Source organism: Salmo trutta, chromosome 5 (assembly GCF_901001165.1).
Source record: "Salmo trutta chromosome 5, fSalTru1.1, whole genome shotgun sequence".
Taxonomy (NCBI): Eukaryota; Metazoa; Chordata; class Actinopteri; order Salmoniformes; family Salmonidae; genus Salmo; species Salmo trutta.
The window spans coordinates 37,725,521-37,741,659 of NC_042961.1; the positions used below are offsets into that span (position 1 = coordinate 37,725,521).

The 16,139-nt window shown below is 40.5% G+C and overlaps 2 protein-coding genes across 2 annotated transcripts in view; one reads left to right on the forward strand and one right to left on the reverse strand.

The window, feature by feature from the left end:
• Positions 1–3,675, reverse strand: part of tbc1d19 (TBC1 domain family, member 19) — a 28,211-nt gene extending 24,536 nt beyond the window's left edge. Inside the window, exons 1-4 of the mRNA XM_029753484.1 lie at positions 3,420–3,675; positions 3,112–3,184; positions 2,943–2,988; positions 172–247 (exon numbers count right to left, since the gene is read on the reverse strand). Of these exons, the coding sequence (XP_029609344.1) occupies positions 172–247; positions 2,943–2,988; positions 3,112–3,184; positions 3,420–3,518 (294 nt within the window). The 5' untranslated portion in view covers positions 3,519–3,675. The remainder of the gene's footprint in view (positions 1–171; positions 248–2,942; positions 2,989–3,111; positions 3,185–3,419) is intronic.
• Positions 3,676–4,175: 500 nt separating this feature from the next.
• On the forward strand, positions 4,176–13,699 carry LOC115194107 (cholecystokinin receptor type A). Its single transcript, XM_029753485.1, has 5 exons — positions 4,176–5,002; positions 8,445–8,696; positions 11,739–12,000; positions 12,348–12,472; positions 12,753–13,699. The coding sequence occupies exons 1-5, from the start codon at positions 4,876–4,878 to the stop codon at positions 13,376–13,378; spliced, it is 1,392 nt and encodes a 463-aa protein (XP_029609345.1). The 5' UTR covers positions 4,176–4,875; the 3' UTR covers positions 13,379–13,699.
• Positions 13,700–16,139: the final 2,440 nt, after the last annotated feature.

Below are 16,139 nucleotides of genomic sequence, written 5' to 3' on the forward strand. Positions count from 1 at the left end.
AAATTTTAAAATCCCTTCACTAAAACATATCTGCTTAACTTAAGCATATCTTCTACAGTAAGTCACCAGACAAATCTGAGAGACAGAACCACAAAAGAGATGATGAAATGAGGAGTGATGAAGAAAGGAAGAGAAGGAGAAATGGATGGAGAGAGGAAGCAACAGACCCACCTGGGCCTTGCGCATGTATGCCAGAGGCTCCTTGGCGTGCTCTGGGGGAGCAGCAGGGTGGCTGGGGAGCGGCTGACTAGAGAGAGAAAGAGTGAGTAGGAGAGTGATAGAAAGGGCGAAAGAGAGAGAGAGAGAGAGCGAGAGAGAGAGAGAGAGAGAGAGAGGGGAAAAGAGAGAAAGTGAAAACGAATAAGACTAATTTCTTCAAATAAATGCATGACAACCAACCCGTAAAGGCAGTAGGATCCTCTACTATAAGCAATATATTGAAGATTTTATTTTTTATTTATGCAATCAAACTGGGGGAAAAAGAACAAATCGACCAAGACCAACTGAAGGTTCTCTCTCCAGTTGAAGGAGAAGGTCTGGGTTCCTCTACCAGATCCACCTCCTGCCTCCTGCCTCCTGACTTTGTCCACTTATCATTCAGCCTAAACAAATGACTCTGGCCGTCTGGAGAACAAAAACAGGATCGAGCCAATTTCAGACGGCCCTTGTGTTATATAGTGGCTTGCGAAAGTATTCACCCCCCTTGGAATTTTTTCAATTTTGTTGCCTTACAACCTGGAATTAAAATAGATTTTGGGGGGATTGTATCACTTGATTTACACAACATGCCTACCACTTTGAAAATGCTAAATATTTTTGATTGTGAAAAAAACAAGAAACAAGACAAAACTGAAAACTTCAGCGTGCATAACTATTCACCACCCCCCCAAAGTCAATACCTTGTAGAGCCACCTTTTGCAGCAATTACAGCTGCAAGTCTCTTAGGGTATGTCTCTATAAGCTTGGTACATCTAGCCATTGGGATTTTTGCCCATTCTTCAAGGCAAAACTGCTCCAGCTCCTTCAAGTTGGATGGGTTCTGCTGGTGAACAGCAATCTTTAAGTCATACCACAGATTCTCAATTGGATTGAGGTCTGGGCTTTGACTAGGCCATTCCAAGACATTTAAATGTTTCCCCTTAAATCACTCAAGTGTTGCTTTAGAAGTATGCTTAGGGTCATTGTCCTGCTGGAAGGTGAACCTCTGTCCCAGTCTCAAATCTCTGGAAGACAAACAGGTTTCCCTCAAGAATTGCCCTGTATTTAGCACCATCCATCATTCCTTCAATTCTGACCAGTTTCCCAGTCCCTGCCGATGAAAAAAATGGGGTTCTCGGGTTGATGAGAGGTGTTGGGTTTGCACCAGACAGAGCGTTTTCCTTGATGGCCAAAAAGCTGAATTTTAGTTTCACCTGACCAGAGTACCTTCTTCCATATGTTTGGATAGTCTCCCACATGCCTTTTGGCAAACACCAAACATGTTCACTTATTTTAATCTTTAAGAAATTGCTTTTTTGTGGCGACTCTTCTATAAAGCCCAGCTCTGTGGCGTGTACGGCTTAAAGTGGTCCTATGGACAGATACTCCAAACTCTGCTGTGGAGCTTTGCAGCTCCTTCAAGGTTATCTTTGGTCTCTTTGTTGCCTCTGATTAATGCCCTCCTTGCCTGGTCTGTGAGTTTTGGTGGGCGGCCCTCTCTTGACAGGTTTGTTGTGGTGCCATATTCTTTCCATTTTTTAATAATGGATTTAAATGGTGCTCTGTGGGTTGTTTTGGATATTTTTTTAACCCAACCCTGATCTGTACTTCTCCACAACTTTGTCCCTGATCTGTTTGGAGAGCCCCTTGGTCTTCATGGTGCCACTTGCTTAGTGGTGCTGCAGACTCTGGGGCCTTTCAGAACAGGTGTATATATACTGAGATCATGTGACAGATCATGTGACACTTAAATAAAGTCCACCTGGGTGCAATCTAACTAATTATGTGACTTCTGAAGGTGATTGGTTGCACCAGATCTTATTTAGGGGCTTCATAGCAAAGGGGGTGAATACATATGCACGCACAAGTTTTCCGTTTATTTTTTGAAACATGTTATTTTTTTCATTTCACTTCACCAATTTGGACTATTTTGTGTAAGTCCATTACATGAAATCCAAATAAAAATCCATTGAAATTATAGGTTGTAATGCAACAAAATAGGAAAAAAACACCATGGGGATGAATACTTTTGCAAGGCACTGTAAAACAATCATCTTTATCTAAACACGTCACCTAAACGGGGACATACACGGATGATTCATGTTCAAGAGAGGAAGGCATAATTCAACTCTTTATGTTGTAGTGCGAAACTGGACGTCCTCAAGTTCAGGCAGTTGTTTCATGAGTTTGTTTTCATCTCACGGCAGTAAGATACCAAGTGACTTAAGGTGACTCGGGCTACATTTGGTCAAACTGAATAACAACTCACGATTTGATCATACAAACAGAGAAGCTGAAAAAGTGTTGTCTGTTTAAAAATAAATGTTAGCAATGTAAGGAACATGCATCTGTCTGTCCATATCTGATACAAATACAGGAGGTCTAGACAGACAAACAAAACAGAAGAATAAAAGCATGAGACCTCCTGGCATTGGATGATGGTTTGCGCGTTGGTGCCAGTTTTGGGATCTGGTCTGGAGTGTGGTTCTTGGCCAAGACTAAAGCCCAAAATCACTTTTAATGGAGTCTGTTTTAAACGAGCATTGGCTGAACATTTCAGGTGATTCACTCTCATAAATGTTATATAAACAGTTAGAACCACACTTCAGTAAGGGAACATACCATTAACCCTCCCTCTCTCTCTGCCTGGTCTCTCTCAATCTCTCTATCTGTGTGCCCATGTACATGTTATACATTTGATATGCTTATACATAACACATTTTGTTTATTGAAAAAACACTTACACGTGCAACTCTCTGTATACTGCATTCTGTAGCTTTCTCTCCCAACCTGCAACACAAAATAAAGGTATTAATTTGCAACATGACATGCATGATATTCAATGTATGTCCAGTCCATGACAGCTAGCTTGCTATTACCCACAAAAGTATTTGTTTTGCATCACGCGCTTACCTGATGCTTTGAGAAAATTACGAACGTCCTCTTTTAGAGATTCTAATTGTATCTCGGGTCTATGCAAACACTCCTAAATAGAATAGGAAAATAGTTAAGCACATTCTCTATGTAGCTAGATATTTTGGCATGTCAAGCAGTTAGTTACTGGTTGTAAAATCAATAGTATAGCTAGATAAGGCAAATATTTGTATAGCTTTGGCAGCTGTAAAGTCTCACAGCAGCAGACAGGGAGGACAACATTCGTTGTTGCACACGCCTTTCGGTCAATGCTTTCGGTTCTGCAGAGCAGCTAGCTAGCTACTCACTTTGGCCTGTCTCTCTATTTGAGAGTGTAAATGAGTTGCTTTCAGTCGCTGGACAATTTGCGCAATTGTCAGTGATAACTCCGTTCCCTCATCCATCATTTTCAATGCTCGTTTTGGTTTATCTACACTACGATAAGGCAATTAGACTTTTAGAATCCATTTGGTATACGGTGTTGCAGCCTTTGGCCTCTGCAGTGGTTACTTAGCAACTACGGACTATGGATGTAGAGGAAACAAAAACTACGCAAGATTAGTTCCTAGCCCAGCCATTGCGTCTGAATATAAATATTATAAAATGTCTAGATTGTTTATTTTGTTGCTTTATGGTTATGTATTGCATTACCAGTGTGTTGATTGTGAATAGCATGCAAGCTCTCTCTAAGTTGATGAAAAATCCCTAATATAGGCTGTTCTTTGCATAAACGAAGATATTGTTTGGATTCAAATTGTCTAGATTATCTATGTATTTGTAGTGCTGTATCCAACAACAGCTTATCATCAATCGCATTACATAGCCTATACAAGTCAGAAAGGTAGAGTCATTTGAGTAAGCCAGGCCTGTAATAAGAATGACTTGCTATGACTTTGCTATGACTCTGTCACCCGCATTCAAAGATAAGAAAACAGTTTAAAAGTTTGTTGGTGCCTATATAGGCTACCATGGCTGAGGGTTTAGTTTGGGAGGGGCATTTTTGGAATATCTTAGGCCTATGTTTGGAGTAGGCAAAAGCACAAACAGATCTGGGACCAGGCTAGCATCTTAGGTCTATCTAGTCAAAGTGATACAATTACTGAGAGCAGAAGATAGGTTTTTAACCAAAACATGCATGTGGAGTTAAGTCATGTTGTGATGGAGCTGGATCACCATCATCAGGTGAGCCTCTGTCCAGTACCATAATGACAGCCTATTATCTCTCACATGTGAGCAATCAATCACATCTCATGGATTTGTTTTGTTCATAACAAATCTACAACTAATTTACTTTTGGTGAAAACATTGACGTGGTATTCTTGAAATATGTCACTTAAATAGTCTACTTATACAACAGACTAAAACAAAATCACAAAAATCATTTTACATTGTTGCGGCTGCTGTTTCACTTGCATGACCATGGGCTCAAGAGGCGGGCTCTCTTAGACCGGAGTTCTCTATCCACCCATCCATACTGTTATATTTCTCATATCCAACATTGAAGTGCTGGAGCACAACAAAATGTGCATGCAGCAGACGCTTGAAGTCAATAATGTTTTCTCACTCACGTCAATTTCGTTGAAAGCTGGATAATATTTTTTTACCAAACAAATGGGGTCATGCAAACTTCTGGAGAATATGAACATGACATTTGGGAAGTGATTTGCAGACATAATATCAAGTTGTACGGAATGGGTTCTTTTGCATAACCTCATCTCAGTTTATGCATCAGACAAAATAACATAGAAAAATAGAAAAGCTAAAATGGAGACATTTACATTGCATGACATGCTCAAAAATTCCACTAATCTTTATAAGATATTATGTGACTTTGGAATCAAGAATGTCTCGGAGTGCGACGATGAAAACCAGACGCGGCCGGAACCGAAAGGTAACCAATCCAAATGATAATCATACATTTGGGGAAATTAAATTGATAAAAAGTAATTGTCTAATTCTAGATATATTTTAAATCAAAATACATACGTTTTTAGTGGAGATATTGATGCAAAGTGTTGTTAAAAATGTAGCCTGTTTTATTTTAAAGTCATAAAACTGTTTTATTTTAAAGTCATAACACTCCCCCGTCTGTTACACAAACCTGCGAAAATGCATTTTGTCCCAAGTCATCCATATTTCTAAATGTTAGTAATGTTTTTTTTATTATTATGCGCAACTGCGCATTGAGAGCGACCCTTTGGACACCCCAAACGATGCATTTACGCGCGGTTGAAGTAGCATGCGTTCTTTCGGCTCCTCTGCTTGGATGGAGTGAATATCATTATTTCATTTTTGACATTAATTAACACATGATTACAAATTAGTATCAGGTCAACATGTAGTTGTCTGATAGGCTACAGTAGGTCTTAGTGTTACATTGACTGAACTTATCTCTGAATTCTCATTGAAATTAGGCGGAGCTGATAGGCTATACTATGAATCCAATATTTTGTTAATTAATTCAAGCCCCAAATTTGCACACACTCTTCCCCTGAGTAATGCAGCCAACCAGAACTGACTCCAACTGAATTACAGATTAATTGCCTTTAGCCTACTAATGGTAGCCCTAAAATAACCCAGGATTAGTAAGGAACAAGCATCTATATTTAAAGTGTTTCTCAATTGCGTAAACGCTATTTTGGGATCTGTGTTGAAACGTAGCCTATCTATATATAGGCCTGTAGAACAGCAATGACCAAATGCTAATAGCCTACATTTACAGAACTTCTGATAATCTTCTTGTCTTTGTACCTGACTTGCATATCTTAGACCACCTTCTGCAGAACCTGAAATACAAATGTCATCAGTGAATTTTAAAAAAAACTCACTGTTAAGCCTGTGTTTAGTTCACAGAATATTAACACATTGTTTTCATCAGAAGAGAATGTGTTCAATTGTGTTCACTGTTTCCAGCAATCAGTAAATGCTACTGCACAAAGTTCTTAAAATCACCCTATCAGTATCATACCATGTACAATATAGGGAAAGATCTAGGCAGTGGGACTGTCTAATCATTTTATTTCACAATATTGCAGATATGCAGAGAATGAAGTTGGGTTACTTCTAAGAAACTTTGGTATACTTCGAAGTCACCATCTCCGACACTGTGACCTTCCATTGTAGAGCTTTGCTTTAGTGTGGATTGAGGCCTATATATTCATATCAGTTGTGTTTTTCCTCCATTGTATTCACCTTGCCTTATTTCTATTGTGTATTGTGTTTCTGTGTGCCAATGAAAAGTCAACAAAACTATGAGCAAACGAGCCCACGTATTGAATACGTGCAATTGTGATTGGACAGATTAATGAATCATGCACAATGTGCTTATTTTTTATGTAATTTATTTTATCAGTAATATTTGATTTAATGTGTATGAAATTGTTTGGTGAAATGTGCATAAAAGGAGGGTAATTGCCCATAACTCTGCACCTTTGGATAGTTGTACTTCCAATTTTGATCAACATGATTTATTGACAGCAAAGAAAACGTATTGATCTACTGGGATTTTTGAAAGACAGACTAATTTTCTGTTTTGTCTGCTTGGACTCGAGAGATAAGTATGATTGCATTAATCTATTTGCAGGCACTTGTGTTCTTTTGATGAATGTATTTGCAATTTTGACAGTATACTATAGTTTTGATGATTGCATTTATGTTTTGAGAAGGCATTTACTTTGTTGCAAAAGGCCAGAGTTCTGTGTCTTGTGGACTCTGTTTTGAAAATCAGCAACATTGTTCCAGAAAATGCTTGTACATGATTGAGAAAAAATGTACAGTTGAAGTCAGAAGTTGACACACACTTAGGTTGGAGTCATTAAAACTTGTTTTTCAACCACTCCACATTTTTGTTGTTAAAACAAACTATTGTTTTGGCAAGTCGTTTAGGACATCTACTTTGTGCATGACACAAGTAATTTTTTCCAACAATTGTTTACAGACAGATTATTTCACTTAATCACAATTCCAGTGGGTCAGAAGTTTACATACACTAAATTGACTGTGTCTTCAAACAGCTTGGAACATTCCAGAAAATGATGTCATGGCTTTAGAAGCTTCTGATTGACATCATTTGAGTCAAATTGGAGGTGTACCTGTGGATGTATTTCAAGGCCCACCTCAGTGCCTCTTTGCTTGACATTGTGGGAAAATCAAAAGAAATCAGCCAAGACCACAGAAAGAAAAATTGTAGACCTCCACAAGTCTGGTTGATCCTTGGGAGCAATTTTCAAAACACCTGAAGGTACCACGTTCATCTTGGAGGAAAAAGGGGGAGGCCTGCAAGCCGAAGAACACCATCCCAACCATGAAGCACGGGGGTGGCAGCATCATGTTGTGGGGGTGCTTTGCTGCGAGAGGGACTGGTGCACTTCACAAAATCGATGGCATCATGAGGGAGGAAAATTATGTGGATATATTGCAGCAACATCTCAAGACATCAGTCAGGAAGTTAAAGCTTGGTCGCAAATGGGTCTTCCAAATGGACAATGACCCCAAGCATGCTTCCAAAGTTGTGGCAAAATGGCTTAAGGACAACAAAGTCAAGGCATTGGAGTGGCCCTCACAAAGCCCTGACCTCAATCCTATAGAAAATTTGTGGGCAGAACGAAAAATCATGTGCGAGCAAGGAGGCCTACAAACCTGACTCAGTTACACCAGCTTTGTCAGGAGGAATGGGCCAAAATTCACCCAACTTATTGTGGGAAGCTTGTAGAAGGCTACCCAAAATGTTTGACCCAAGTTAAACAATTTAAAGGCAATGCTACCAAATACTAATTGAGTGTATGTGAACTTCTGACCCACTGGGAATGTGATGAAAGAAATAAAAGCTGAAATAAATCATAATCTGTACTATTATTTTGATATTTCACATTCTTAAAATAAAGTGGTGATCCTAACTGACCTAAGACAGGGAATTTTTACTAGGATTAAATGTCAGGAATTGTGAAAAATTGTGTTTAAATGTATTTGGCTAAGGTGTATGTAAACTTCTGACTTCAACTGTATATAAGAATATTTTACAATCGAATTAGGATACACTTAAATTAATTTCACAACAAGGGCCATGTCATTGAAAACAGCTAGACCTAACGAATTGATTATTTGAAGGTAATGATGGTGATGATGATCTTAATAATACTGATGATGATGATGATGTTTATGATAATAATTGTCTGATAATATTGATGAAGTTGATAAAGAAGATGTTGATAATAACGATAACATTGACGATGACAATGAAAACAATGATGAAGCTGATGATCATGCTGATGATGACGATGATGATAATGACAATTATAACAATGATGCTGACCGTCTTTCTCTCCCCTCTATAGATTTGAACCAGACAGTGCGTATCTTCCTCTACTGCCTCATCTTCCTGGTCAGCGTGCTGGGTAACAGCCTGATCATCGCCGTGCTGGTGAAGAACCGCCACATGCGCACAGTCACCAACCTGTTCCTGCTTTCCCTGGCCGCTAGCGACCTGATGCTCTGCCTCTTCTGCATGCCCTTCACCCTCATCCCCAACCTCATGAGGGACTTTGTGTTCGGCTCGGGCATCTGCAAGGTGGCCATGTACTTCATGGGTGAGTCCAGTGGATGTACTGTACACAGGTCCTGACCTGGGCCCGTATTCACAAAGCGTCTCTAAGTAGGAGTGCTGACCTAGGAACAGTTTTACCTTTTAGATCATAATGAATAAGATTCTATGGGTAGATCCTAGATTAACACTCCTACTCTGAGATGCTTTGTGGATATGGGCCCAGGTCTCCATGACCATGTAGTGGGCTTGTCTGTTAGGGATTTCTGTGTTATTGCAATAGGATGTGTTTACATACTCTTGTCATCTTCTGTGCTGCATAGTTAATCTTGGTCTTATCTTGTTATTGTCTACTACACTGCTGTCACTCATTTCAAGGGGTCAAGTAAGGGGAGTGAGTACAGTAGGTACTGTCCACATAGGCACATAGGAAGATTCCTTTCAGCTTCAGCCATTCACTCACCGACCTACCATGAACACATTGGAGTGGGCTGTAGGCTAATAATGGAAAATCAACAAAGAAGCAGATGCCAGAATCCATTGAGCCAATACCACCTCCATTTAGGCTCTGACCTGGTGCCTGGTGTGAAGAGACACCAAATAAAGTAATTTGATGGCTATAGCCGTGGCTGCGTTCCCTTGTCGCCTTCCCGCCGCCCGGGCTGTAAACGTACTGGCCCCGTCTCCTGATTTAAGGAGCCATTTATTCTGAGCAGAAAGGTCCAGGCCACAAGGCAATAAGAGGAAAAAAAATAACATGGTAGAAGAGTGATGTTTGTTTTTGACAAGTGTCTCAATAACTTTAGACTCTCAGGCATAGAAATATCAATAAAGCTGTATAGTTGAGGACCCATTCTCTAGAGGCATTTAAAGTCAAGGCTGTACCTTTCTCATGGTTCATAACTTGTTAAAAACATTCCATTGAACTTTTTTATGTCTGGATGTTGTATGAATATATAGTTCGCAGATACAGAATAGCTCTATGCATAGCTGTATTTCAAGTGCTCTTGTAGTTCCAATCTTTTTCAACAATATTTCCTGCCTGGATATTGTATGGATAAATCCTAGGTATATGCATTTGTATCAGCTGGATTTATTTTTTATTATTGCCTTCGGGAACATTTTCTACCTGTGGTATTTGTTAGTAGTTAGATAGTTCACAGCCTGCCTCTGTCCTGATCTGTTTGTTCCTGGATTCGTGTGCGGTGAGATCACGGAATAACTCATCTGTCACAGAGTGTAACGTGAAATACACCGGTACGTCCACAGTAATGTGCATTTATTTAGATGTGCCGTTGTTACTATTACTCTGTAAGTTTGTTAACTTCCACTGGTTAATCTTAAGAGTCTATTGATCCACCAATCAATCTAAGTAAAAATTTGTAAAAATCCCTAAGATTTTTTTTTTGCATGGGCTGCGTCTCAAACCATCAAATCCGCTTGTCGGCCTTCCACGTCTGCGGTGGAAGGTGGCCGAGCTACACCGGTATTTGTCTGACCATTAGACATCCCGAAAATCGATTTTCTCATGAAAACGTCTGAACGGTTTCGCCTAAAAACTATTATGACCCCTCTATGAAAAGGGGAGACTCACGAACACGATGGTGCTCTCGATTTTGCAAGTGCCACGGGACTCGTCTGAAGGTAACCCATACAAAGTAATTGAAGTATGGAGGTAGTATGTGGCAAAAACAACAAGGGGTTAAATATGTGCCCAAAAAACATAAATATTTCCTGAGCTTTCTTATATATTCTAGATATAGGACAGACACTTCAAAATCTTATTCCTTATGACAGATTTTTTTTACTGTATTTTTTGCCATTTATGAATGTGTTATCCAATGCGTTTCTATGGGCTATAGTAGTAAAGGCCAAATTCAATGTTTTATCAAATATTTGTTTTATATATATTCTTTTTACCTAAAGGGGTCCTAAAATTCTAAATCAAATTACTAAATTATCCATGGCATGACCATCTTAAAACAATTTCATATGTTAGCCTAGTGCTCTGTCTTTACACGCTCGTAAAGTAATTCACAATTCATTCAGGATTATCCATAATTTAGGCAGCATCCACATTAATGTAGAAATGTTTAGAAACATATTCTAATCTTATTTACAATAAAAGAGACTCCAAAATGGCACAGTACATTGTTTACCATTAATTTCTATTGGGCACAAAATAATCTGAAACACAACCAAAACGAAGAGCTAATGCATCGAACAAATTTCAAATTTGTAGTCACAATGGGACCAAATACTTCACTTTTTACTACACATAAGTGAATTTGTCCCAATACCTTTCCTCCCCTAAAATAGGGAGGACTATGTACAAAAAGTGCTGTCATTTCTAAATGGTTCATCCGATATGGATGAAAATACCCTAAAATTAAAGCCGGCAGTTTGCACTTAACCTCATAGTCATTGTTTGATTTAAAATCCAAACTTTGGAGTATAGAGACAAAAGAAGAAAAAAAGCTTGCTCGTCCCAATAATTATGGAGGATACTGTATATACCCTGATACTTGAAGAATATAATTTATAAATTCCTCATTAGCTTAGTTCAACTGTCAGATTCCAACATAACCCAAAATATAAGCTTGTTTTATTCCATTGTTTGTAAACAATGTAATTGTAAACAAATAATGTATGGCCTTAAAACACAGTTAACATTTTTCTGTCGCTATCATGGATGGTCATCCATAACTCTGTCTATGAATTTGAGATTGGTGACATTTCTCCAGCCCTATTCCTCAGCGGTTTACCGAAACAGCGGCAGGGTAACTGCTTTGCTGTTGTTTGAACTACAGATTATCCCTTGAATTGTGACCTTAACCTGGTTTGGCAAGCCTCCAAATCACAATCACATTAGGCTACATTGAGATTCTACATATCTACGACACTTCTATATTAATAACTAACATTTTACATACATATTTACTACACTGTACACTAAAATATTTAGCCGTACAAAATCATTGCAGTACAACATGCTAATGTAGGCTACATGCTTGTTTGTTATCAATCTATTAATCAGAATCTATACTCATGTGGTATCAAGGACCGTTATTCGTTGTCATCCCTCCAGGTATCTCGGTGAGTGTCTCTACCTTCAACCTGGTGGCCATTTCTCTGGAGCGCTACAGTGCAATCTGCAACCCTTTGACCTCCCGTACCTGGCAAACCAAGTCTCACGCCGCCAAGGTCATCTCTGCCACCTGGGTGGTGAGCTTCCTGCTCATGCTGCCCTACCCCATCTCCAGCACTCTGGTGCCCTTCACCCGGGTCAACAACAGCACGGGCAACATGTGCCGCCTAGTCTGGCCCAGTGATGTCATCCAGCAGTCCTGGTGAGAGGAGAGATACTTTAGAGATTAGATACTTTTTTCGTCTGCCCACTTTAAGGTGGGCAGACGAGTGCCATCACAAAGAGAGGTTTCAGCTGTTAGGTGATTTTCACTGTAAATCATGGAGAAGTCAGCTCAAAAGATTAAATTAAATTCATGTCTATTACTTTTTGGGGGTTAAAGTCAGTGATTTGTTGATCTGTTAGACATATACTTAGCAATGATGAGGTAGGTCATTGTTGAGATCAGAAAGCTGTTCACTGTAAGGTCAAATCACTTTGATACACTGAATGCGAACTTCCCTGCCTTTGACCAATCTGGTGACCCCATGGACCTGTTGTTCCTCCCAGGTATGTGTCTCTGCTGCTGCTCCTCTTCCTGGTCCCTGGGATCGTGATGATGACAGCCTACGGGCTCATCTCCCTTGAGCTCTACAGGGGCATTAAGTTTGAGATGACCAAGAAGTCCAGCAGAGGTACGTTTACCTCAACTGACCTCTTGAAAATGTGCAGCTCTGGCCATCATGTTATCTACATTTTGTGGCAACCTTATTGGCAATTTTTTACAATTGGCTAATCTTTGGTAAATCCAATTTGTACAGAGATATTAAACATAGACATGAATAATGTCCATCACAGAGATGATTTCCTTATCGTTATTATATCCACCTTTATCATTTGTAATTGTTATTTAGGGAAATACCATTTTCGTTCATGTTCATTTTTATTCATATCTGCTGTTATGATCCATCACAGACAGACAGTGCAGCACGGGCAGCATCAAACCCGGCGACAACGACGGCTGCTACCTCCAGCCCGCCAAGAGGAAGGGCGAGCTTGCCCACCTCCAGAGCCCTCTGTCGACCCACAGCCCTAACGTGACCATCAAAATCAGAGACAGCATGGGCAGCGCTAAGTCCACGCTGAGCCGTGTGTGCAGCAACAGCTCCACCTGTAACCTGATGGCTAAGAAGCGCGTGATCCGCATGCTCCTGGTCATCGTCTGTCTTTTCTTCCTCTGCTGGACACCCGTGTTTGCCGTTAATGCCTGGAGGGCCTTCGACCGCCGCTCTGCCGACAAGCTCCTCTCGGGGGCGCCGATATCCTTCATCCATCTGTTGTCGTACACCTCGGCTTGTGTCAACCCAATTATATACTGTTTCATGAATAACCGTTTCCGCCAAGGGATTCTGTCCACCTTCACCTGCTGTAGCTGCCCCAAGGGCGGTGGGGTCGGGAGGGGGGCTGGGAGTAGGATGGGGACGGGGAGAGGGGGAGGAAGAGGAGGGATGAGGAGCGGAGAGGAGAACGGGCACACGCCATTGAGTGGTAATAGCACGCGCTTCACATACAGTAGTATCCGTGGCTCCGCTCAGGCTTAGCTTCCTTTGCCATCGTCGACCAATCAGAAGTAGGTAGTGGTCATGAAGGCGGGGTGGCCTGTCCAAAGTGCGCCCTCCACCCACTGTACAGTGAGATTTTGCCTGTGAGAGTGGACATGTACACTGAATATACAAACCATTAAGAACACCTGCTCTTTCCATGACATAGATTGACCAGGTGAATCCAGGTGAAAGCTATGATCCCTTATTCAATGTCACCTGTTAAATCCACTTCAATCAGTGAAGAAGTGGACAAGGCAGGTTAAAGAATCATTTTTAAGCCTTGAGACATGGATTGTGGCTGTATCCAGGCTGTATCACATCCGGCCGTGATTCGAAATCCATAGGGCGGCGCACAATTGGCCAAGCGTCGTCCAGGTTTGGACGGGTTAGGCCGTCATTGTAAATAAGAATTTGTTCTTAACTGACTTGCCTAGTTAAATAAAGGTTACATTCCTTTGAACGGGGTATGGTAGTTTCATGCTCAACAGTTTCCCTTGTGTATCAAGACTGGTCCACCACCAAAAGGACATCCAGCCAACTTCACACAACTGTGGGAAGCATCGCAGTTAACATGCGCCAGCATCCCTGGGGAACGCTTTCGACACCTTGTAGAGTCCATGCCCCGACGAATTGAGGCTGTTCTGAAGGAAAAAGGGGGTGCAACTCAATATTAGGAAGGTTATCCTCATGTTTTTTTTTTACACCCCGTGTATGTATTGCGAGAACCCCAGTGAAAGAGTTGATGATAATATTGGAGCCATTGCAAAGACAGGATAATCTAACCATAGCATGTTGACTTCATGAAACTGAGAAATCAGCCAGAGTTTTTAACAAGGAGATGATACGACTTTAAAAGAACTAACGGTAAACAAACTATAAAGACTGAGGAACGGTGGCACCTGATTAAAACTCTGACGTATACAGTACAAGAATATGGCTAGGTAATGTCTACGGCAAAGAGGTTTACATTCAGTACTGTCCCTCCACACCTTCACCCCCCCAATGTGTACAATCGTCACAGTCCCCCTTTACAGAACCTCTCCATCTCCCCCATGTGCATTCAAAGCAGAATGCCCCTTGGATGTACTTCATAGCCTCTTGTGTGTGTTCTGCTCCTCTCTGCATAAAATTCTCTTTGGATACATTCTTGTCGGGGACTTGAAAGCTTCAAACCACAGCCCAATGATGACACCACGTTCCCCAAGACATTTAGAACATCCCATACCTTTGTGACCTCCTTTTACAGGCAGTGAGACAAATGTAAATACTTACTGACTTAATCTTTGCCATTCCAGGCAGTTGCGCATTATTTTGTGTCCTAGCCTTGTAGCATAGTGTCACACTCGAAAACAAGCAATTAGCGTACAAAACAGTCGGGTTTTCTCGTTCTTGACCCAGTCAGCGTGTGTTTTCATCGTTGTACCACATGTGGTACTGTGGGTGACATGACTCGTTGCCTTATCGAGGTGTGGGACTGTGCACCTGTCTGTCCCGCTACTTCAAAGAGATGTTTCCCGGCACAACCTGTCAATCACACCACACCTGGTCTCTGTTGACTTGGGTTGTAAAATATACTGCAGCGCAAATATAACAAACTGTTGTTTTTATCTTGTTGTTTCTTGTAGCATTAGGTCAATTTTAATTGTATAGTTTTATCATTGCTATCTAACTTGCATTGGAATACATAACCCGAAAAAGGAAATTGAATATTAAAAGTATAGTAGTGTTAATTTCTCCGAATGTATTTTTCCAAACGGTCAAGGAATGTGTACTGTATGGACGCAGACCTCTGCTCCACTACCTGCTGGTGTCTGGCGGGGCCCTTTCAAATCCCTGAGTAAGAAGGTGCAGAAGTCTGCCAATGGATTCCATTTGCTTACATTGGAAGGGCCAGTGGTTCTTGGAGACGAAGCTCATGAGAAGCATAAACAAACACTCACCTCTGAACTGGTTCAGAGGCACAGGTTGTACAAACAAATGCAGAGTGGTGTTACTTCACAGACTGACTATTTGCTGTGCTTAAAGGGGCAATCTGCAGTTGCTACATCCAGTTTTAAACATTTAAATTAATGATATACCCATTGATTCTTGAAGAATATAACTTTTAGATGCCTCATTAGTTTAGTTCAACTCTCGTACGCCATCAGAACCCAAAATAGAAACTTTTTTGCTCCTTTGTTTGTAAACAATGCAACTGTAAAAAATAAAAAAACACTATGGCCTCAAAGCATGGTTCAAACTATAATACCATGGACGGTCAGTCCTTGTATCCATCCATGGCTCTGTCCATGAGTTTGAGAGTGGTTACATTTCTCAATCCCCATCCCTGAGATGTCTGCTTTGTTACTGTTCAAACTGCCCGTTTAAGTCAGCCCTTTATCAGGATATTACCATGGTTTTTTTTTGCATACTTGAGGTCCTCCAACATAAATACATATAGTTAACGACACATTTAATTTCACACATAATTCTGTCACTTTTTATTTCTTGATTTTTTTTATGCCAATATTGCAAGTAATTTTTTTTATGACATATGGATTTGAGCATGAACTGCAGTATGTACAAAAAAAAAACAAAAAAAAAAACTGTCCCCTTGTTTTCACGTTATTGCTAAAATGTTACAAACTGCACAGGTTTCTACTATCAGCAACCCTTTAAGCACTGAGTATACTACCACACTGACGGACTGACACTCTGCTTAACATTACTAGAACATTACACTGAGAGAGAGAGAGAGAGAGAGAGAGAGAGAGAGAGA

What these genes read in the sequence shown, in the direction of transcription:
- LOC115194107 (XM_029753485.1), top strand. Translation starts at nt 4,876, where the DNA reads ATGGAGACATTTACATTGCATGACATGCTCAAAAATTCCACTAATCTT. An exon ending in GACGCGGCCGGAACCGAAAG is followed by an intron (nt 5,003 to 8,444) that starts GTAACCAATCCA and finishes TCCCCTCTATAG; the next exon opens with ATTTGAACCAGACAGTGCGT. An exon ending in GACCAAGAAGTCCAGCAGAG is followed by an intron (nt 12,473 to 12,752) that starts GTACGTTTACCT and finishes GATCCATCACAG; the next exon opens with ACAGACAGTGCAGCACGGGC.